The sequence below is a fragment of the Myiozetetes cayanensis genome, unplaced genomic scaffold (genome assembly GCF_022539395.1).
Source record: "Myiozetetes cayanensis isolate MyiCay16 unplaced genomic scaffold, myiCay2020 scf12, whole genome shotgun sequence".
NCBI classification, from domain to species: Eukaryota; Metazoa; Chordata; class Aves; order Passeriformes; family Tyrannidae; genus Myiozetetes; species Myiozetetes cayanensis.
The window spans coordinates 16,268,341-16,293,609 of NW_026086826.1; the positions used below are offsets into that span (position 1 = coordinate 16,268,341).

The window sequence follows — 25,269 nt, forward strand, 5'->3', positions numbered from 1 at the left end:
TGGGGGAGGAGGGACACTTTTAACTTCTTGGATTTTAGAAAAGTTTATCCTCTTAACTTGCAACACTGCCTGAAGGAGGAAAGCACGTTTCCTAAGAAAACACAGGGACAGATGTTCTCTAGCACAGTTTAAAGGGTTTAACGCTCTCATTAACTAATCAGACTTGTGCATGTCCCTTCCTAAAAATGCTCAATTATCCCTATTAAGACAGATATTACATTGATACATACTTATATGGTTAAATTTTGAAGGGTTTCTGCATCCATGCACACTGCAAAAGTTTTGATCCTCTGTAAGACCTTCAGATAAATGGGGTTAATTGTGGCAAATCCCTGCTGTTTCCCTTTGTCCTTGGGTCTTCTCCAGGCAGGACCAATACCTTTCTCGTCCTTTAATTGACTAGATGAAGGATCAAAAGTACAGAGTCCTTTTGCAGAAAAGTCAGCTAAAATTTCTCCTCTGCTGTTCTGATATTACCTATCTCTCTTCTCTTACTACCTGTGTATCTTAGAACATTTGTACTCCACGTTGAATTGTTTCAGAAAATCTAGAGTATTCTGAAGCATAGTTTTGATGCTTTAGCAGAAATTTTTCACGACTGAACCCAGCAAAAGACCTACATGAAAAAAACTCCACACAACAATCCTTGTTCAATATCTGGAGATTACCTTCTACCTATTGCGGAGTTCCCTTCTGCCCTCAGTTGTTTGAGGGTTTAATGTTAATGGTCCATCAAGAAAACAAAAGAGCTTGTTCATGTAACACTGTTACCAGCAGGCATACTGATAAAAGTGTATAGGTAAATCTCCTTACTGGCAAAAAGGTGGCCTTTTGCTGCATTGCATACAGCACTACAGCAACAAAAATGCCTTACTTCACACATCCCAAGTTGCCATTCTCTACCAGCTGTAGCTTTTATCTGTGCTCTGAGTATCAGCAACATACAGTTTTAGAATGAACTCATATTTTCCAACCTTTGGTCTAAATCGTGTTAGAAACCCAGTACTACTTGCAACAAAAGATGAGATTTCGGAAAAAGATTCAGCAATACCTAAATTCTCTAATGGCAAAAGACTGCTACTCTGTAGATGAAGTTTAGATTATCTTCCCCCCACTCCTTGTGTTAATAGAAGTCTGCAGCCAGCTCTAAAATGTTTCCACTGCAGCTGGATTATCTTGTCTGCCACAGCAGTTGCCCTCTTAAGAGACTGTCCCTGCCAGAGCCTTGGCTGCACTGTGTTCCAAGTTGTGCTTTGTAGATACAAGATAATATGCACACAAAAATTATGTGCACAGGAACATAGGTTCACTCTCACAATTCTTTGAAAATCTGAACCAGACAACTTGCTGGATAATTTTTATAATTTCTGTGATTCTCTAAATCTGATGAGTTACAGTGTCCCTGTCCTTTCTTTTTCTCCACTTATTTTCATCTCTCAAACACAAACCCAGAGTAGCTGCCCTCTCCACTGCTTGTATGTGGTCACTATGACTGATGTACTTTGCTAATATAATTCTTTTAATGGGATTGGTCCAAGTTCTATTGTTGCCATAAGATTTATCACGTTGGATTCCCAGTGTTCCTTGACTACAGATACACAATTTGTGTCTACAGATGGTTCTGTATATGAACAGAGATTGAACAAATGCAAGAACAGATATATTAGAGGTGTTTTAACTTTTTTTGTTGTTAATAAGGGTTACCTATGGAAATTACCTTCTTAACTTACATATTTACTCACTGAAATTGTGCTTTCTTCCACAATGTTTCAGTAGTATATGAGACAGAATTATACAATTTATACATAGTATCACAAACTTAAAATTTTCCACATTTGCCTCAATTCCAAACAAGTTTCATACACAGCTGATGCATTGAGAAGTATTAAACTGCTTATACAAAACTGTTGTACTGCCAACTGGGAAAAAACCCACAGTTTTTTTTTCCAAATTAACATAAGCTCCTGGGTCATAATATTTACAGGAGCTCTGACCCAACAGGGCCAGACTCTCACTCCTAAATAGCTTCCATGAGGTTTTGGATTCCAAAAAAACCAACACCCTGTAGTGGGCTACAGGCACAAATTCCACTGCTCTAGAGCTGCACAGGTTTGGAGTAACTGACCTCTCATTTTCCCAACCTCCCAGAGATCTTGGTAGGGTCTTGTGAGGTCACAAGTGGAAGTAGTTGCGAGCACGCTCTAGGAATCCTGAGATACCCCGTGATTCACAAGCAGACAAGGCCTCATGCTGGAAATCATGCTGGCTCCCCCAGTGTCCAGTCTGTGTCTGCACCACCTTGCAGATGACATGCAACAGAAAACTCCCAAAGCTCCCTCTTCTTCCAATACAGTATTCTATTTCTGCTAACTTAGTTTAGTACAAGAAAAAATTCTAAGGAGATACTGGGAAATTATCTATGCATAAAGGCTGCACCAAATTCAGGCACATTCCTGGTTATTTGGCTGTACACAATTAAGTAAGATTACACATGACTTCTATGAATTGAATGCAATAGTTGAAGACTGGAGGAATAAATAATTGGGGCAAAAATTTCAGGTAATCAAGGCCCAAGAAAAATTTTCAAGTGGAGTTATATTCACAGTATGTATATGTAAATAAAGCGTTCTCTTAACCATTTGGCCCACTCCTTATACACATCAGCCTAATGAAGTAATTGCAAAGAAATTTTTAAAAAGCAGTATGGGAACCAAAAAGGATCCATTAACTAAAATGTTAACTAAATTTCAAATACAGAGATGCTACTAATGATAATGCACAAGCCAGGAACACTCAGAGTTTTACTTGTGTCCCAGGTGAGTTTTCAAGATTCGCATTTAAAATTACTTTAGCAAATTTTAAATCGTAATGTCTAACACGTCCCTGTAGGGAAGGGCGGGTATCAATTGGCCGATACACAATACAGGCTCATGGGAGGAGCTGGTGGAAAACTCCCTAGGTAGAGGAGAGGGCACAAAATAAAAAAGGCCAGGACAGCCACTGCTGGCTCCCCTCCCCTTCAGACCACACCACGTTTCCTGCTGCGTGACCCGCTCTGAGAGCGCCCCCACTCACCTGTGCGGGAGTAGATGAACCAGAGCGCTCCGGTCAGCAGGGCCCCGATCACAAAGGCTGCAAAGGCAATGCCCACCACAGTCAGCGTGTCCAGCCCGTAGAACACAGCTAAAGGTAAGCACACAGAACACAGGCACTTTTCATTATCAGTGGCAGACACCACTTTACAAAAATACCCCCTTACACTTTCATGGGAGAGCTTTTTCAAAATTCATACTTAATTAAGCACCATTTTAAGCAACAGACAAGCAAATTTGCGCCAAGGAAATAAAAGGGAAGCTTTCAGAGAGTGGCTTCAGATCAACCAACTGTTCCACATCACAAGGCAAAACTCCAGCTCAGCACACCCAAATCTGGAAAGCGTTGCAAAAATTAAGCATTTTCAGTTGGCTGTTAATAACTTGCTTTCAATTAAATACTCATTTATCTTAAAAGTGTGTTTTAAAAAGGCTGATATTTCTGGCAGAAGATGCTTTTCACTTAAATGGCCTAACATTCAAGCAAACTTTCCCCTACATCTCCTGCAAGTTCAGTCTGAAATCTAGGTGGAGAACGGAACTGCTGTTCAGAGGAAAGAGATGCCAGCAAAAAGTCAGCGAAAACATAAATAGAAGCAATTGTTTTTCACATTTGGCAATGCTTTCAATAACTAAAATTAATTCCAGAACACAAAAATAGAAACACACATACATGCAAATCACTTTCTAGAGGAGAGGCCCTTTTGTAGGACCATTTCAAGGGCAACAGCATCTGGTTCCTGGATGTGTTGCCCCCTAATGCTAACCGTCCAAAGAGAAAAACTTTTGGCTTCTGTGTTTTTGTTTTTGGTAATCAGAAATACTTCAAAAAATAATAATCACTCTTTCAGCAATCATTTGGGAAAATTTCTTCTTACAAAACTGATCTCTCGTGGTAGTACATTTAATGTCTCCCAGTGCACAAAATGGCCTAGGACAGTGAATTTTACTGACTGCTCTGGCCAGGAAATGAGCCAACTGGATCTCAGTAGTATCCTTCAATGGAATTTTCAGTTCTCAGAATACAACCAACACCCTCACTTTACACAATGCTGCACCCTGCAGATGTCCCTAAGGACATCTCCTATCCCCTTTTGACAAATGTCTTCTCCAGCAGTTCCTGTTGGCAAGGGCCTCCAGGACCCATTTCTGGGTACCTGTGACCTAGTTTGCATATGCAATACCTGACACATAATGGCTTAGAAGGTTTTCCTCTCATTTCTTCCATGAGGCTATTTCTGGTTCTTTTGGCTACTTTCAGTCATTTTAAATACAAACAGAAAAGACTCTCCTAAACACAACTGTTTTTTCCACTAGGCACCAGCCAGTGTCCTTTCCTTTTAGGAGGAAACTTAGTGGAGAGAAGCAAGTCCCATGGAGAAGTGGTAGAAGCATAATTTCTCATAGCTCTTGCTATTTTGAGCAAATTTAGTCCTGAAGGCATAGGGACAGGAACAGAGGAAAAAATCCTCTTTGCACTTCCTCTTCTAAATTCCCTTTTCTCCATTCATTCTTGCTTTTGGCTGCAAATCATCTGTACCTTCCTGTTTATTACTGCCTTCCAGTGCTGCTCCTTTTCTGGGTCATTAATAGACCCCGATTAATTCGCTACACCAAGACAACAGAAAAACCAAAGAAATGAATCCATATCAAGTCAGTGATCTCATCTACAGCATGCAAGTGCTGGTGCCAGAGTAACAACTGGGGATGTGGCCAGCTGCAGCACAGGATATGAGTGAAGCTTGGAATAGGACATAGGTAGGACACAGAAGCTCTGTAGGATCTTTGCTGCTCCAACACAGGTATTGGGAAGCAGTGGCCTCATCAGAGAAGGGGGAAATAATGCACACATGCCAGCAGATGAACCTGCTAAGGCTCAGAATCTCAGTGGTGTTTTCCCAAATTGATTATCACACATATCAAAAGTCACGGCCCTTCTCTCTAAACGCTGATGGGAAGCTCTCAATCAGCCATTGAGTCAGAATTATATTCTGTTTCAGAATTATACACATACACAATCAAAGCTTGAAGATAATTTTAATTTATCTAATGCTTTCTAGACAAATATTTAAAGTTTAAAAGAGATTAGTTCAAAAGTTACTTACGTGGCTGTCTCACATTTGGCTTTGGAAGGGAAGGATCTAATTTAAAACAAAAAAACAAAATCCACAAAACATTAGTCAGAGTTCTACATAGAGACTACAAACTACGCAGGTTCTGATCTGACAGCAAAACATTTATTAAAATTTAACTTTTATTAAAAGTTATTTTAATAATATTTTAATTTATTTATTAAAACATTTATTAAAATTTATTAACATTAACTGCAATTTTTACAAACTAGGAATTTCAGGACAACCATCCCAAATTCAGTAATCTCACCTATCTCAGAAAAATTCTATTCATATAACAATTATTCCTCAAGGGACCCTATCTACAGTATCATTCATATATCATATAATTTGCTGGCAAGTACAGTGCAACCTTTCCCAACTCAGATGTCACCAGGTCTGACCTACAGTAACTCTGGTTACCCCTGTGTGGAGTTCTTACACAGCACAGATTGCAAAGGCTGTTTTTAAGGTGATTACATTCATCTGACTACTCACTAGTCCCAAACAGGAGATACCAGCATGCTGCATCACAGGGACAACAACAAAAATCAAACAAAACAAATCAAACACTGGTCATCATCTCCAAAGAATAGTGATTTATGGCACGATACACCTACTTTATCCAAATTGTCCAATGACTATGTGCTGATTCACCCATTTTCCTGAGTCCTACTTGGTATTCTTGGAAGTTGTGTGGGTTTTTTGGTTTGGTTTTTTTAATTATATATAAGAAATGAAAGATCATAGCTATTGTAACAAAGCTATTATTCTTGGCAAGAACATCAAATATCATCATTATCAGTATGTAACAGAAAGAGACAAGTAAACAAGTGTTGAAAAAATGAAGAATTTTCCCTTCTTTTGCTGAACTGGCTTCTCTTATCTTTCTCCAAGAATGCCACCTCAAGCAGAAGAGCTAGAGATTCTGGCTTCAGACCCAAGGACCTGTTTGGTTAGCTGCAGTTTGATACTGGATTGCCCAGTAACTCAGGGGTCTCATTACAATTCCAGCACATCTGACTATGTCAGTGCAACAGATGTAAAAGGATTTGATTCAATACTTGTTTTTATATCTTTAGAAACTGGAAAAAAAAATTGTTTAACTGTTATGCAAACATAGCAGCACCAAAACCCCTTGAAAATAAATATATTTATTTATTTAAAGTGTTCTTAAACCAAGACTATGCTTCTAACTTCTAAAACCCAGATGGTAGCACTAAACTTGCAGCAATATCCTTTAGACCATTAGGCTCTGAGACATGTGAGACACGTGCCTACAAAATTTAAAAAAGCATTTTATTCTTAAATTGTGTTATTGACTCTTGTTCTAACACAAGAGTGTCTCTTGGCAGATGACAGGAAACAGGTGAAACAAGTAAGAAACAGGTGGGTGTGTGAGGGGGTGTGTGGGTGTGCATGCACAAATAAGCTGGAAAGTCAAACAAACATAACAGCAACAGTATAACTGAATGTAAAATTTGTGAGGAAGGCTGGACTGAAACCAAGGAGCAGTGAAAAGTTCAAACATGGGTAAGGGCACTATCAGATTGTCCAAACACTCCACTAGCATATCCCAAGTGCCAAAAAAATTCCTTCTGAGCTGAGGGGAAAATGAATTTTCCATGCTCTTTCTATCACTGGCTTCTCTACAGAGAATATGAAATCTGCTAATGATAAGCTGTGTAGCCCATTATCAATTCTCTTCAGTCATCCAGTTCTTACATGTACTTCATTGTGGTTTGCTCAGAGCAATTCAGCAGGGAGAATTCTTGAAGTCCACAATAAACATCTAATTTAAAAACAAGAGCAACCAGCCTTTAGAACTATTGTAATTTTCTATGTAGGATAGAGGCACTTGTTCGTTGCCCACTTGACCTCCTCTCTATGACCTGTCTCCTTTTGCAGTAGAAATACGAATATAAAGTGTTCACACTTCAGCAAAAGTCTGAACAATGACAGTGGTAGATTATTTCAGCAGAAGAACATGTAATTCCTATCATTTAAATGGCCATCCATATGCCTTTCATTGAACTGGGGGAGAGCATGCATGTGAAATGCAGGAATGCCAAAGGAAAGAATGTGGTATGGAGTTAGGTTTGAGACACTTCCACTGGGATCTAGTGCAATAATATAACCAACAGTCTCATAAATAACTAACAAAATTAGGAGGGAAGGAAGAGTTATTCTCATTTGGATATACCACTGTGATTTCTAGTACAGTCAATGACAGTTATAAACTTATGATTGAAGAAAACAAAAGACACTTTTGCAACAACCAGTTTGTTCTGACTTTTGAAATGTCAAGTGCATAATTTTCACAAGTGGCTTGCTGAGCAGATCCAAGGGCAGCACCTCACATAGTGTGGTTTATAACAGTGAAAGCTGGTCTGTTCACAATATAGAAAATGAAGAACACCACCTCTGAGAGGTAAATTCTACTGTTCAGTAGGATGATATAATTTCTTCGAACCTTAGGTTCACGTATTGGCCAACACGGTATTTGGCTTTAGAAAGGGGTTGCTTGATTCACTGCAGGACAACTGCACACCAACAAAGCTATGTTGTTAATGAGTCACTCTGTATTATGTCTAAAAGCTGGGATGTGCTGGGGAGATTTCCACCAAACATCCCACAATTAGAATAAATCACCCACAATGCAATGAAATACTCTATCACACTGTTGTCTTGTAACTAATCTTTATAAATTTAGCTTGTCTTTGCACACTAAGACCTTGTGCCTCTGACAAAGACAACATTCTGAGTGGAGCCCAAGATGGGAGCTGTGCACAATGCTCCACACATCACAAGGGCAAGAGAGCTGAGAGTACGACTCTGTTTATTGAAAGCTGAATTTCAGTTGCAGGATTTACTCTTTCCCAATAGAAAGTCCGCTGAAATAGAATGAGAGTTGAGCAAAAATAAAGCACAGAAGCAGGCCCAAAGCACAGTTTTAAGTGACAGATCAGATACTCACCTTTAATTCATAGTAGATTTGATTTGTATTAACAAATGTGTAAAAAAACCCCTCCAAAACTAAATATGAGCTGACTTGCAGAGTTAGACAGAAGCAGTTGTTGCTTATGTCCCCTAGCAATGCTGTACTGTACTTTAAATTGTCGGAAGACTAAAAAGCATGCACTGTACAATGGAGGTTAAAGGACTTCTTTAAGTCTTCTTTAAAAGATCCCCATCTTTTTGATGCTCCCTAAAAAGCATTCCAAAGGTCAAAAAGCCTTTGGACACTATTGGAACATTTTGATTCAGCCTCTCCAAATCCCACAATCAGTTACTAACCATACTCATTTTCTTTCAATAAAGATTACAGAATCAAAGAAGTCCCACCGAAGTGGAGCACCTTTGTGCATCTCATCTTTTGCTCTCAATAGTTTAACTGTCTAATGAGTCTCCAGTGGCCACCTTTTTGCTTTACAAACTTATCAGGCTTTAGTATCCTCAATACTTTGTAATTCCACTATTGTTATTCCTAGAATATTTACAAGTGCAATAAATAAATGATAAAGTAGGGAGCAGAGCACTGCCTTTGATCTCTGGGTAACAAGATTACTGCAAGTGCTAATGCTGCATTCATAGTTCCAAACCCCATATTATTTTGCAGCACAGCATTCCTTTCTCTATGTCTGGCAAAACCACATGTCCAGAGATCAATACAATCAGAAAACAGCAATGAACTGCCATGGTGACTGCTACCAGGGAAATGTCTAAACTAGTAATATCTTACAGGCACAGATTCACCACAAGATTACACAATGCCACAGTACCTGGAGCACTCCCTCATTTCAAGCTCCTGTATGTTCCACAATATAATAAATATAGTTTTATTAAACAGTTCAAGTTCATTTTCATACCTTCTTGTTTTCCTTCATGTGTTATTACAAGGGGCTTGGTGAAGGTTTTCTTGTTGTGCATCATGGCCAGGATCATATCCACATTCAGAGAGGTGCAAGCTTCATCAGGAGGAATGCACTGCCAGCAGAAAGAACAGTGTGTGAGGTCAGAGACTCACCTGTTTGCCAAGAACCTCCAAACAGCCCCCACGTAATGTACTGGTAAAGGTAATTAGCTCTATTTCAGGATGCAACCTCTGCCTTCGTTAAGGATTCTCTACCCTTTATGAGACTGTTAAACTTCAATGGTAGTAATTGTTTTATTTTAGGATAATTTTTTTTTCTAAAAATCTGGTAGCCAAAACTGTAGCCATTAACACGTGTTGATGAAGAATGAAAAATCATCTTTAAAAAATACATTTTAAGTGAAATGTACATAAACACCAAATTAAAAATAAATTCTGAATTCTTAGAATACATTCTTTAACAATTAATTTATATACAATTCCATTAGTTACAAAGCAAAATTTGGCAATTGTCTTTTGAAGCAATCAGATCACAATATTATCTGATATGATGCATGTCTTTGGAAACTGAAGCTAACATTGTGCTTTGGATATTCATGTGATATGGACAGCAAAGATCAATCTGAACCACTTGTGTAATAAAAAGCAATTTCTATTCGTAACCATCCAATGAAATTTAAACAGAACCTGCAAATCATGTAGTCAAAATGCATACTGTAATAACTTTTCTCTATTAAAATCCTGAGCCTAGAGATACCACGCTTATTACATCAATTCCACAGAAAACCATTTATTCACTTCAGAGGTCAGATGAGAAAAATGCCTTATTTTCATCTAAATAATAAGATTTAACTTTATAAATTACTGACCTTTGGCAGTCCTTGAGTATCTTTGTCTTTATTTGTACACAAAGTCAACTCGCAGTGAAGAAAGAGCAGTGAGATGTTGAACATTGGTTTAAACACAAAGCTAAATCTTTTTTTGTCCCTCTGTGCATGTGGTACTGGAAAATTCACCTTCTCAATACTGTAGAATTTAACAGATTCATCTTTAGGACAAATGTTTTCTATAATGGTATAGTCAGACATTCTATCTGGATTTGAAAACGGGGAAACAAAGCATGTCTGAATGGCAAAGCCCAAGGATCTGTCAGCTTTAGTCACAGACACCTGCATTAAAAAGAAAGAGACGGTAAGATCTCAGAAATGACATTTTTAGTTCACATTTCATTAATATTTTCAACAATTTTTAAAGCAGTTTTCCGGTGCCATTTCCAATCTGAACTATTTTGAAGGCTAAATGTTAAGAGTAGACTGTCAAACTGAGAGACAGAAAATCTGTGGTTTCAAAATCAGCAGCTGTTTAACAGCATAACCGTGCATAAATCCAGCAAGCCCTTATCTTCCTGAAAGCAGATGAAAAACCCAGCCCAGATGAGACACACAGTTAATGACTGCGACTGCCACCTGAAATGGCACTGCTCCCCTCAGACACACACACTGTAACAGGGCTGGATGGAAGTCAGTCACTTATTCCATATCTTTGTATCTGTTTGAAACTATAATGAGAAAGGAAAAATAAAAAGTAACAGACACAGAGAACCCACTCCCAGCCATGCCAGGAATGCAAAGGCAGAGGGAGGTCACGGTCTGACGTGTGGGTGGCATTCCTGGACTGGAGGGGTTGAGGGAGCCTCCTAAAAGCCATAATTTCTTGTGAAAGAATCTTTTTAGTTTATTGTAAGTTTGAAATTCATATTCTTTTATGAAAAATAATTAAGACTGCAAACTTCCGAGGCCCTGATGTTGCTCAGCTGGGCTGGAATGCAGACAACAAATGCTACAGAATAATTAGAAGAAAAAAAAAAGGAATTTGTAATAAATGAGCCATGTTGCTCTTAATAAACAACAGAAGCATTGTTTCTAACCATTAACACTGCCCAGTGAAACAGTTCCACAAGAAATAATTTTTTTCTCAGAAGAAATGTGCCTTATCTGTGTACTTAATCCATATGTGCCTCATGTATCTTTAAGGAAGAGCCTGCCAAACTCTGTGGTTTGTGCAGTAATTTTTGAGTGTTATGAGTTTTGCAGTGAATAAAGGCATTTCTCATTTTTTCTCTCCTTTGTGTGAGCAGCAATCAAACTAGAGATGAAGGGACATGCAAGGGATTTTCTAAGCAAGAAAGACCATCTTCCAAAAAGAACAGAAATAAAGATGGATAAACAAAAGTCAGCCACTAATACTGACAGGAAACAAGCTGCTGGTGTAAACTAGTTTAAAAAGACATTATGGGAAGGAGGACAGGCATACTACAGTTCATTAAATAAAAGAGTGAACGATATCTCAAGGAAAGAAAAGAACTACAGGAGGAAGGTGAAAAAATGACAGAAGAGAAGAAAAAAACCCACCCAAAATATTCAAACCCAAAAAGTCTTTAGCAGAGAAGGAAAAGGGAGATCCAGAGTTCTTACTGATTATGACCTATTTATCAACCCCCTCAAATATATTTGTTAACAAAAAATGCAAAATAGAAACAAAACCACAAAAACAAATTATCTGTGTCTGTTAAAAAATGAAGTCACAGAAGTTCAAAACTGATACATTTTTCAATGCAGAAGAAGGAAAAACAGGAAAAAAAAAAGGCTTCTGCCAGGACAGGTGATGAAGAAATCAGAACATCTGTCTGAATAAACAGCTACAGAACCAGACAAATCCAGAGGGCTCGGAGCCAAGGGGATTCATCTCAGATCACTGAAGGAAGCAGACGGTTTTACCCCAATGAAAAAAAAAGAAGTGTCTTTTATAAACATATTCATAACTGAGTGTGACATACTTTCTTTTTGCTTCAACTATCCTAAATTCTTTTCACTGGGTAGAGAACAAGGAAGAGACACAACACACTGAAATCATGAAGAAAACTTCATCAGGACATGCCAGTTCAGAGCAAGAGCCCAGAGATACCTTTAAGTTCTGCACAGAAAAACAGATTTGGCAAGAATCACCAGTTCACCTAGTATGAAAAATTCATCCATTTTGCAAGAATCCTTTCGTTTTTACCCAAAATATTGTCCTACTCCTACTTCTTACCCCTCAGGTTCTGTTCTCTGCAGCCACCACAGTAGCTACCTGCCTGTCTCAACCAACCACCCAAAACCCTTCAACTGACAAGAACAGATTTGGCTCAATTGTGTGGCCTTGCAAAATACTTCTGTTAGTTTGAAAGCCTTTTTCAGCTTGTTACCTCTACATATACTGGCCCATTCTCAGCAACAGAGAAGAGTCCTTGGGAGGGAGCAAGGAACAAATCTGTTTTGTACAGCTCCATGTTGAAGGTCACATTGGTGATGTGTGGTTCAGGAGGCCAGAATATGCCTCTGTCATCCTCTGGCTGGTGCAGTGTGCAATTAAACTGAAAGGAAAAAAAAAATACAGTAACATCCTGAGTTAGGAGTGGTGGCTGGATAAGGACAAATCTGGTGTGTGGAATACAGGCCCCCCATGTTCCAACTACTTAGTGTAAATCTTCAACAGGGTCATAGGAAATAGTAGTGAGAAGAAATGTGTTAAAAGACAAATTAATTTCTATACAATTAATGTAATTTAGGTGGAATATGCCTATTGCAATAGGTATTTCTTTATTGTCAGGTGCAAACCGAGAGTAACGTACCGCTATTTCAGGCCAGCTTGAGAAAGAAACGTCTCCCTCATCAACATCCCCTGGAAATCCATTATCACCTGATTCCATGTCATCATCATCAAAGCCGCTGCCTTCAGCTGGTGATGACAGCTGAATGACAATCTGCTCAAAAGATATTACAAACAGATTAGATTAGATATAACTGAGCACTCTCATGGTTATTATTTTCTTCTCTCTTCAGAACAATGCAAAGGCCAAAAGAAGAGCACCAGCTAAGCAGATAGTGAAAGCACGCCTTAAACCGCTTTATGCTGAGCATGTAGGACATGCAGCTTGTATTTAGAGAATGCTCCTTAGATTTTTTTCCAGAATTCAGAGCCAGTAAAGACACCAGTCTGGGTGTTGGTGTCTGAATGAGCAACCTAGCATTTCTGTTCTATTTCTGGTATTTCTATAACCAACACTGAAAAAAGAGATGGCTTTCTAAAGTGATTTTTTACAACTCACAGTTTTCCTTAATGCACTCAGGAAAAATCACTAGAAGTGTTAGGTTATTACAGGATGTTCTCATCTGCCACTTGCATTTTTTTCTCCAGAGATGTAAACCCAAAAACATTATGTCCCTTCTTCATCTTCCCCTTGTTTTTCACTGAATTTGTACTAAATTTCAACCTTTTTTTTTAATCCTTTGCATACTTCTCCATTACTTCACCTGCAGATTCCTGGGGGTTTGTTTTCCAGTGCTCTGCACTCTGCTTCATTATGTCTTGTGGGTCTTTAGCTAGTTCCCTCCCTTCCAGGACTTCAACTTGTTTTCTTGGACACAGAGCAACTGCTAAAAAGTGGCATGTACACACCCTTTGACACTCCACTACAGGGTGTTTATTTTTTAGGAGAAACGCTCCCAAATTCTGAAAAAATACCATATGGGTTTTGGAGTTCAAGTGTGTAGCCAAAACTATTAAAAGATCTGACAGAGAAAAGAGAGGAGGTAAATGACCATTTTAGTTTGGGTCATAATAGAATACAGGGACAATGACAGTATTTAGCTCCAGACACACACTACTCTGTAGTCTGCTGATGATTCTATCCACAGTGCTGGTTTGGGACTGTTTCTAAACTTAGGTGCTACCAACTCACCAGTATAGAACAGTTTTAACCAGGCAAGGTCACATCAGATTGCCTTAGCTGTGTTTGGGTTGGACCACAGGCTTCCTATCATTTGCCAAGGTTACTTCTATGTACTGGAAAGCTCAGCAAATGTGTCACTACTTTCCAACCCAGATTAGATGCATTGCACTCAGGCTCATAAGCTGAGCCAGCCTGGAAGCAGTTGCTTACAACCTAACTGTGCTCCTTTGCATCATCACTTATATGCAAGTACCCAAGAGTCCCTTCATCATGTACATCAAGGGGCAGAAAATATGTATTCAAATTCTAAAAGAGAAGTATGCATAATTAATGTATTTTCCTCATATTTTAAGAGCCTTTTTCACACACAATTTTAGAAGAAAAAATTTTCACTTAATTCAGCATACAAATTAATTGGTATTGCTTTGTACAATTACAAAATTCCCATTCCTCCTTACAGAATACAGTACTGCTTATGTATGAATGCATCAAAGCTGCACAGGGAAAGTTGGTGCAAATTCTCTGAGATTGGTACAGATAGTCCCCAAAGGGTAGCCATGCAGTTTTGTAAAAAGTATTTAACTCCAACTCCTCCTTTTTCCTTCGGGATACTATCTGACCACAGGAGCACATACTGCATATGCAGCCTTCATGCCTCCCTGAATACAGGGACTGTGGCTGCAGTGAGGTCTGAGTTGGACAGGAAAAGATCGGGACTCCTCCTTTTTACTAAGACTAAAGCTAACTGTAACAGCTTCCTTGTACTATGATGTGCAGTGCAGAAGGTGGATCCTCTCTGTAAAATACTCACAGAGTTAAAATAAACGATCCTGTTCAAGATATATGCTGTCCGAGTCCCACACTGGTTCAGCGCAGACTCCAAAATGAAATGGGTGCCATTCATCCTGGCTTTGCAAGAGTGATCCAGCAGTGAGAGCTCTGTCCGTGTGTAGCCAGTGGCCTGAAACAAAGATGCTTTGTGAGTGACTGAAACACAATTGTGTTCAGCTCTGCTTAAAGAGCAGTTCAGAACACTGTTCATGACTGCTCATAGGAGGAAGTGAAGTTCATTGTACTGGCATCCAGGGAAGGTCACTCTCAAAATGCTGTTACACATGACAGGCAGGGAATAAATGTAACATGGAACGAGGAAAACAACAGGTTCATTATTCATCTTCTGATTAATAATGCTAACTCTGGTCTGAAATGAGCTAAAAATGCTGTCTGTATCAGGCTCTTTTCCACAATACAAATGGACACAAGCAACCTGTCAGCTGGTTAGATAGTACAGACAGATCTATTCAGGTTTCACATTGCTATCAAACCCAACTTCTTTGTGCTTTGAAAATTAAAAACAGACTGATGGTTGAGCACACTAATTTTTCGACAGAGTCAATTCTGCAAAGCTTTAATAGGAAATCCCTCTAAAAACCAGCAGGTTGTTGTGAAGAGGAAACACGATTCTGAGTTATGGCAAAGAATATCTACAGTATAGTTTCCTCACCAAACTATTTTTGGGAGGTTGAGCGGTGATGGTTGTAGATCTTAGAGTGTTTATTTTTTCAATCAAAATGCAAATACAATGGTCTGTCCAAAAAAAGCCTACCCAATTTTGAGAATAAGACAGCCCACCAACCTGAAGAGCATCTTTTTCTACAGCTACTGTCATGGTTTTGTCATCACACTTTATTGACAGGGCCACATCAGCACTGCCCTGAACCTCTTCTGGTTCTTTATGTTTTGAGAGGGAATGTCCAAAGTCATGATTTATTAATGTATCTACTGAGTGCCTAGATGGGAAGATTTCTTCTCCCACTGTGTCATGCCTTCCTCTGTTAATGTGAAATGGAAAAGTCAGGCCATCACTTAGTGCAGGATTCTTTGGAGCAGGCAGTGGATTAGCTCCCAGCAATTCTGTCAGCTCTGGAGGAAGGGAATGGTCTTCTTCGTCATTCATCTCTTCTGAAAAATAAAAACCCACAAAACAGACAAGCCCCCACACATAAGTTTATTAGATATTTTTCCTGAAAAGTATCCAGAAATAATAATTTTTATTAAAAAAATCCAGAAAAGAGGCTCCTGAAGGACATCCAAAGCAGCGTCTTTGTACTTTTCAGGTAACCAGCCACAACTCCTCCAACTAAAGGTTTAGTTGTTCCTGAGGCATCTCATCTCCCTATACTTAGTCCCTGCTAAAAATCTCCCTCACTAAGGGCTGAAAATAAACTTTAAGGTGTATACCTATTATATGCAAAAGAACCACAGAGGTAAAAGAAACATCACATCATCAAATATACTATTTTAGTGCTGCTGAAATAGTCTAAGTGCAAATCATTGGGTGAAATTCTTCCATTACCCCACCCACCACAAATTCATTCTCTCTACTGTTGTGAAACTACTTACATAACCAGAGTGAAGCTAAATGATAGTTAACTTTATAGTGAGTAAATGAGAAAACTATCTCCTGGCTTACACATGTGACTGCTCAGGACAGGAATCTCAACATCTGGCTCAGACAGATGTAACCCATCAGAGTGCAACTGATAAAATGAATGTGAACATAAGGTTTATCAAAATGGTAAAACAATAGTTTTAATGGTTTAAATTCAGAATTAGTGAGAAAAACAGACGTAGCTCTGCTAGCTTCAATGGACCCAGATATCTTTACATTAGCAATGACTTTGGTCAAATAACTTTTTTTTTTAAATGCTCGTATTTATTATCATGTCTGCAAACAATTTAAATGTTTCTTTAATTGTCTCAAGAAAACACTATGCTCATACTTTTGGGAAAAAAACCAACATCATAAAAAAAAACCCAAAGCTGGACTTACAAACTAACAAGATATCTGGTTGCTGAAGTCCATTTCAGTGAACACTAAGCATGGTCAGATATAAAGTCTTGTGTGTTGGATAAAGTATAAACACCTAATTCCACCAACATTTCAGGAAATAAAACAACTTGCCTAGACTTTTCTAATCAAAAAGACGTCATTCACAGATATTACCAGCATTCTTGATGATGAGCAGTAAAAGCAGTGCAACACTCAAAACCAAAGCTTCAAAACTGAGAAAACATCTTCTAAGTCATTGTACTCCTGGAAATACAAGATGTATTTTTTCTATATGCTAAAAATCCATCTTGAAGCTTACCTGTATCTTCAAGTTGCAGATGAAATCTGTTAGCAACAGGAGCTTTTGTATAGGAAGTAACTGGACTATAGTTATGCTCATAAGCCCACTTGATCAAACTCTCATGCGATGAGGGAATATCAGGTATTACTGATTTACTCATAGTCATGGACCGTTCTGTTTCCTTTCCAAAACCAATACTATTTGATGTCTGCAAATAAAGACAAACTTGGTTGGTGATTTATGAGTTAAGGACACTTAAAATGGAATAATGACACCAACTGAACCTGTTTTTTTATTCTGCTTTACTCTATTAAGTAACAGCAAACTGAGCACACCTGGGAAATAAAGCAAACCCTGGCACCATAGGCACGTAACTGCTGCATACATGGAAAAAAGTCCCCCCCTTCCTGCCAGCCTCTGGCTGGAGTACAATAAATCAAGGTAGTTAAAAACTGTTAATCCTGAAATGAGACAAAGACATATTTACAGTCACTTGTATAATGCAATACTTTCCTCAAAACTGAGCTGAAATTACTTCTGAGATATGGTGAACTCAAGGTGACAACTGATTTTTCAAATGTCCCCTTTGTTTCTCTGATGAGAGCATTACTTCAGCTGCATAAGGGAAAACCTTTGTTCAAGCGAGCATTACTGAAAAAGGCAAAGCAGCGTGCTCATGAAGTGGAGCTGATACCAGCTAATGCTTTAAAGTCAGCTGGCACCCAGGACAGGCTGTGTCTGAACGAGCACCCTAGAAAGGCTGTGTGCCTCCTGTAAATTTTTGACTATGTTAAACAGGATTGAATTAAATGTTTAATAGAGCAGTAAGTGAGAGCATGCACATTTATGCATGCCCAGACTACTTAAAAAACTACATATACTTTCTGCATACAAAAAATTTTAAGATTTAATTAACAATACAAGTTTTACACAAATAAATCAATATAGAAAACTCATAAATGCACTTGCATGTTTCTTTTTTTTTTAATTACTAAATAATTACAAATAATGCCTCAAAAAAGTTGGCACTGGAATCCATATGAGTCACACTGTCAGTTAGTTTCCATTTTCCGGTAAATGTTTTGTTAACTTTCAAATTTTCTTTTCCAAATGGGCAAGTCAAAGAAATAGAACAAGTATCTCTCACTGTTAGAAGGGCAGTTAGAAAATATTAACTGGTACTCTACTTAAACTTGAATTTAAGTGCTTGGCATCTTTAACATGTATTCACACAAAGTTAAATACATATATATTTATTTTTACACTCACGACACTACTATTACCACTATAACAATCACATCAGTGACAACAGAACAAGCTGAACATAGATGCTGCAGGAAAGGCACGATGACCCACTTTTCAATGATTTTTGCAATGTGATTGAATTGCACTCTTTAATGCAGCTGATACCATGGAATGTTCCATAAACACTTCAATTTCCATGCTCAATTATCTTCTCCATCATATAGGTTGTATTTTTTTTTCATGCCCATTGCTTTTCCTCGAATCTTAAATCTCTTTCACTCTAGAACATCAAAGGATTAACTGTTGAGATCTCTTTTAGATAGTGGTCGTATGGACATGCTATGCAGGTCATAGACCTTGGCTGCACTTCTCCACCTGACATCAGAAATGACTTTGGAACAAAGAAGTGAATAAAGCACATAGAGTCCTGACCATATGGTAGAGTTTACTTTCAGCTCCCTCCCTCATTTCTTGCTAGAGATCCAGGTCTGCAGCTTTTAAACATTTGCAGTTTCACAATAAAAATAAGTTTAGGTACAGAGTGTCTGGTCTGATGATACTAGAACCAGCAAAGGCCACTGAAGGTAAGAAACAAAAATGGAGCAACAGGTATCCTAATTTTAGTGCCTTATACTGCTTTGGATCAACTGATCTTTGATCTTCAAAAGATGCAATTCTGGACATGACTGATCACGCATTTTCATATTATCACAGCTTTGACTGGTTGGAATTATTATGCTATCCCAACGTTGCTGCATCTGACTCTCAGCTTCCATTTACTTTTCTTGTCAGAAGGAGACAGCTGAACAAATAGTATCCCAGAAGTTTACTGTCCTAGCTGGCACCCAAGCACTTCCAGAGCTTGTTTATACCACTCCACTCCACACTGAGCCTGCAAGTGTTCAATCCTGCATCACCTTAGTGAAACAAAACCGAGAACGAGGGCTTGCAGGAATAGACCTCCTGCACTTGTCTGTCCTGCCAACACGTTCACAGTGTCTGAAACCAGGCAATCAGAGACCCCTCTGACCTACTCAGAAGAGAGAGATATCATTTCTGAAAGTGGTAGTAGGCAGCTTCTCTCACGTAAAGAACAGTCCCTCCAAACTTTTGAAACCCTCACAGGCTTCTGTGCATTTCATTTCTCTCACTCTTTGCCCCTCAACACACTTATATTCTTTCTGCAACTTCGCTGTGCAATTTCCAGCTTTGCAAAGGGACACCATAAGCAAAGGAAGCAGCGTGAACAGCAGCCTACAAGCACAGAACCACACGAGCACTGCACAGGGGCTGCAGTAAGGACAAACTGCACGCTGGAGTTAAACTCAGCCTGGGAGGAAAGCACTGCACACGCATTATGTGCAATTACTTTACCTAAACGGCTCCCATTTTGCTTGTGTTTGTATACATCCCCTTCCAGAGTTTCAAGAAACACAGCAATCTGGGAGATGAGCTACACGACCTACAATGTCTTTTTCATTTTTCATCCATGAACTTAGACCTCAATAACTCACAGTCCTGGGTTTGAGGCAGCTTAGCAAGTAACCTTTCCCTCTCAGTCTGCCAATCCCCTCAAGACAATTCTGATTCGTACTGAGGGCAAGAAGTTAGGAAAATTGAAGTGCATGGAACTGCTTCAACTAATAAAAAGAACATTGTGAAACATTACCTAATTGCTTAGTAATGTTTTTATGCATTGTCTAAATTTGGGCTTGGAAAGGCCTTCAGCTTAACAGAGATATGAACAGATCCTAAATGTTGGATATGCAGACTTTTTAATGACATGGGGGAGTGTGGTCCCCTCCCACACCCCCTCTAAATAAAGGAGAACACATTCAGAAAATGAAGCATCTATATACATAAAGCAGTAAAGCAGTTACTCACAAATCCCAACATACAGACCAAGTCTTTTATATACTGACACTTTCATATATATTTTATGTATTATTTTTTCTTTTTGTTAATCTAAATAAAGTTTTACCTTCTGCCACTCATTAGAGAGGAATTTTTAATTACTTTTTATAATTATACTATTTATAATGTTTATATGTATACTGTTATAATTAATAATAATAAAGAATTGAAAAATAATAGCAGCTCTCCTTTTCTATATTCAAGTACAGCATTTTAGAAATTTAAAAACTCTGTAGAAATCCTCTCCCTGAAAATTGATCATCCATAAAGTGATAGCTTCATGGACATGAAATATAGTACTTGAGTTATCTCCAATGCAGGGAGTGAACTAAGGCACAATTCTCTATCATGTGAAAGCAGACCCATATGGGCCTAAATATGCAGTGGTGAATTTTATGTAATAATCCAGAATGAAACTTTCAAGTCAAGCCTTGTTTTTTTGCCCTTCTGCTTACAAGAGTGGTAATCTTCAGCAACTAACCTTGACCTTTCTCTTTAAGGATTGATTATTTAGAAACTACAGAATGACCAGAACACCCTTTTCTGTCTGTAAGACTAATATGTGATAGGGATGAAGAGGGACTTTCATCATCCCTAGATAATTTCTCCATTCAATTTTCTGAGCAACACCAAAATTTGTTTCCTTTTATGTCCTTCACTCTCAAAATATAGCATGAAATCCTGCCTACCAATTTGTCTTCTTAAAAGATTTAGATCAATCAACCTTTGGACCCTGTCAAAACTGCCCTTACACCCATCAGAAGCAGAAAGCTACTCAGCAAAGTAAATATCCCACAAATAGAGAGCTGGAGTTTGAAAAAGTAACTGAATTACTGCAAAACTGCTGATCAGGAGGCCACGGGGTGGTCCTGAGCAAACATTCAGCTCAACTGTACCACGTGTTCTTAACTGATCACTTAAGACAGAAATAGGCCACATTTATTGACTGCGGGATCAGACCAATTATGTTTATTTATTTCAGACCAAGGGAAAACACATTTTCTTAGTAAAAGTGGTACTGAGCCACAAAGCCTGTACCAAAAAAACCAATGTGAACCAGCATCTCCAGTAATTTTAGAAGTTTAGCTTTAGAGATCCTGGTTTTAACTTTTTAAAAGTTTATTATTTGTGGATTAAAGAGAGATAAGGTCAATTTGACCAAACATTTACTGGGGACAGAAGTACTGGTAGGGAAGAGGGATAAAGACTAATACAACCACAAGCAGGAGAAGTAATAATGTTTCCACTTCTAAGGGTTGTGGGTTTGTGCCACATATTCAGTATTATCCATTCTGCACTCACAGGCATTGTTCCAACTTCTGAGATGAACCTGTAGATCCACTCACTAAAGTAACAATAAAAAGGGACACGAACATCCAACTTTGTGTTTTGGGTACTTCAACAGAAGTTGAAAAGACACAGACCCTAAATCCTTGCACTAGCCACCTGGCTTCTGTGATGTGTTGGTCTAGTAGCCCATATACTAAAAACTAACAGGACAAAACAGTTCCTGTATTTACTCCCTGACATGCAGTAACAATTCAAAAAAAAGGCAATTAAGAGAAGATGTTCAGAAATCAATACAATCCAGCACTATAACACATTTAAGTGGATTCTATACTGTTGCAGTATTATATCTCTCAAAAAATAAAGGTGCCTTAACTTACAATCACTTCCAGCTTTCCCTGGACATCATGAGACTTGATAACCCAATTGACAGACTTTCTACACTTGAGGATAAGTACGACATCTCTGACAAGTCTGGCGCCTGGTTGAGATGGTTTAATGTCAACGATTATATCCACCTGGAGAGCACTGTATGTGGAAAATAGAAAGTTAGAACAGAATGCCAGAAATTTTCAGCTATCAACCTTCTTCCAATCCATCATGTTTCCACTGTCTGGCCAGCTGATTAAAATGCTGGATATTATCCCAGGCAACACAACATGTGCAAAACAGATTGTTATTCCATATACGCTAAAGTGATTTTGCATAACAAGAGAAACAAGTACTTTTTAGACAAATAATATTGCTGTCTCTTATTTACAAAGAGTGTGCTATTCATTTCAGATATTATTTAGAGGAGGTAAGTTATATGACTAGCAGGTTGCTTTATAAAATAAACATTGTTTTCTTATTTTCCTCTGACAGAGTGTAAATATAGCTGTTTCAGTTTCCTCTGGCTACAACTGTATTGAAACTCAAAATGACACCTTTAAGAAGGCAAAAGACAAATTAGGCAGGTTAACACACACACAGAGAAAACCCAAACCAAAGCACAAATACTGTATTGGGGGATGTCAGTGCTTAGGCAGTTAAATTGTGGAAATTACTTTGCTTAGGATCTTGCGTGTGTTGAGGAATTAAGCAGTGTATTCAGTTCCCAATACTTCTGGATATCTACTTACTCGAAACAGAAAAAAATCCAGATGTCCTGCCCACTGCTTGCTGGAAAATAGATGAACACTATACAGACTTTCAAGATCTCAGTAAAATAAGCAAATGGGCAGAGCAAATGGGTTTGTACCCATCAATAACACCTTGTCATACAAAATATCAATTCAACAGAAAAACATATACTTTCAGACCATCTTATGGGGCCATACATCACAAGAACGTGCTCATCCCCAACTAACAGGTTTCAACTAAAATTCTGCACTAAGACTTAAGTGTTTTTTGGGGCATTTGTCTCATCTCCTGAAGTTCTACACACACGCAGATCGGCTTCTGTGTGTTTCTTTGAGGATTTAAACTTTGTAAAGATAGTTATGGATAACACATAAAACTAAGAACAAAGCAGTTTATTACTTCTTTTATTTTTAATAACAAAATATTTAAACATTTTCAGTGTTATCTGAAAACCAAACTCCTACTATTGTACTATCAGTCAATGCCAAAAGCCCAGCAGGCTTGGAACCCGGGCTGTCATTGCATGACACTACACAGGACGTAGAATGATGCTGATGCTAAAGATCAGCTCTGTTCAGGATGGGGCTGCAACTCACACCACACAGAAGCAAATCATTTGGGGTTACCTACTCCCCTTCCACCACATCTCACACTTTTTTATTCTCCCCAGGTTGCTAGGCAAGAATATTGTCAGGCTCTGGATCGAACATCCTGTAATGAGATAATTACCCTTTTTTACAAAGACCCCTCCTCCCATCTCCATCTGCCTGTGTGATTTTCTCATTAGGGATAGGACATGCTCATGTGTAACTGCATGAGGAGCATGACTGGCCAGTGCTGGATATCTGGTGTCAGCACTAAGCAGACAGGATTTTAATGCTATCTCATCTTTGATGAAATTGTAATCATCTACGTTTCACAGCTGATTTCTGTTCTAGTAACCATACTCAGCACTTAGGATGAGCTTTTTCAAGTATGACTATCTGAAGCAAACCCCATTAATTCTCCCACTAAGACCTAGGAAAGACTAGCAAAGGATGAATGTTTTAAATGTCCTACCTTCCAAAGGTACCTTTGACGATTAGATAATCCTCATAATATGTACAGAGTTGTCTTCTCTAACCACTAGTTATAAACTTTTTTGGTCAGTGATTCACTGTCAACCCTTAACATTTCTTGCAATTATCAAACTATCCCTTAAATCCAACTGGAAACTTGTCAGAGAATACTGTCATGAATCTTCAGACCAACTGTGGAACAATTACCATAGACCACAGATCATTTGCAACCTCTGGACCACTGTTTGGAAGCCACTGCCCTAGGCCTTCTTGCCAGTCATTCCAAACAGTGACACGTCAAGACTACTTTCAACTTCTCTCTCACCTCCTCATACAGTAGTCTAACCTTAAACCCTCTCTGTCAGATGCTGTCCTTACTGATGTTCCCTTATTCATCTTAGTCTTGGAAAAATTTGATTGATTGAGCAAGAAGGGGGGCAGGATATAGTCCATAAAAACTGTGCTTTGCAGTCTTGTCCAGAAAGATCCTGAGACTATGAAGCAGAACCCAAAATCTTTACATACTGAGGAACTAATTTCTATTTAAGGCAAAGTACTAAAGTTGAAGTTTTTCTTCTAAGTATGAAATGGCTACTTTCAGTTGATTTTTAAACAGACAGGTGAAACCTTTAGTTATGATTTCAAACATTTTTAGTCTATTTAGATGATACTTACCTGTTTGGATTGGAATTTGGAGTGCTTAGTTCAATGATATGAACTTCTCTTTCTTGGACTAAGTTAGACATAAGGCACCCCTCTGCTGGCTTTGGTTGAAGGTATCCCGCAAGGTAATTTAAAGAGAGAAAATTCTTTTTAATGTTGCACGAGGGAGGAAAAACTTGATCTGGAGAGGGAAAAAAAAAGAAAGCATGTGTACCTTTAAACATACATATCAGCTCAGCTGTATATATATATACATACATATATGCATCTACTTCAGTGTGGCACTATGCTGCTGAAAGGTACATCTGTTATCCACTGTAAGCACAACAAATCAACATCATATTGAAAGGAAGATCATTGTTGTAGTAACATCACATTTCTGAATCAAAATATACACTTCTAAACGGAACAGCTTCTATTTATGGATTTAAACATTTAATGAAAGAAAATCCCTACAAAGAGAAATCTGAAAACAATATTGAAAGAAAATATGTGAACATTTTTCAAAGTGAATAAAATACATTTCATTTGTTCCCTGTGCCTCTAAAAATATTTCTTTCTTTTGCAATTTACTCAGAAACCTTTTGTGATCAATTCCTTCTCCCCGTGGAAAATGTTTTATTCTTGTTATTATAAACTCACCATATTTAAAATACCACAGAAAGTACTTTCCATTTCCTTACTCAGTCTATTTCCCTATACATTGTGTAGTCAAGAGGCAGTGCTCTCTAGAAATACTGCAGTTCTCTTGTGTGTGGAAAACTGAATACAGCAAGAAAAGGATGAAACCAGTTGTTGATATTAAGGAAGTCTGATCATAATAACCATACCTGAAATGATGAAATTCTAGTATAGATATCCAATCTCTCTGTTGGTTTTAACTGCCTAACTGATCACGAGCATTAACTAGTGCACAATGTAAACTATAAAAAATAGTCACTTGGTATGAAGTTCTTATGTACAGGCTACATTGCTATACCATAAGAAATAGTATTTCC

General features: G+C 38.2%; 1 protein-coding gene across 2 annotated transcripts in view; it reads right to left on the reverse strand.

The window, feature by feature from the left end:
- TGFBR3 (transforming growth factor beta receptor 3) overlaps positions 1–25,269 on the reverse strand; it is a 110,024-nt gene that overhangs the window by 7,232 nt on the left and 77,523 nt on the right. The window contains exons 6-16 of one of the 2 annotated variants that reach the window (XM_050306961.1): positions 24,284–24,452; positions 21,809–21,956; positions 17,001–17,190; positions 15,485–15,807; positions 14,660–14,809; positions 12,748–12,879; positions 12,322–12,489; positions 9,947–10,246; positions 9,073–9,190; positions 5,198–5,233; positions 3,076–3,183 (exon numbers count right to left, since the gene is read on the reverse strand). In XM_050306961.1, coding sequence (XP_050162918.1) covers positions 3,076–3,183; positions 5,198–5,233; positions 9,073–9,190; positions 9,947–10,246; positions 12,322–12,489; positions 12,748–12,879; positions 14,660–14,809; positions 15,485–15,807; positions 17,001–17,190; positions 21,809–21,956; positions 24,284–24,452 — 1,842 coding nt within the window. Of the gene's footprint in view, positions 1–3,075; positions 3,184–5,197; positions 5,234–9,072; positions 9,191–9,946; positions 10,247–12,321; positions 12,490–12,747; positions 12,880–14,659; positions 14,810–15,484; positions 15,811–17,000; positions 17,191–21,808; positions 21,957–24,283; positions 24,453–25,269 lie in introns of both variants that reach the window. The other variant, XM_050306960.1, reaches the window with a different exon arrangement.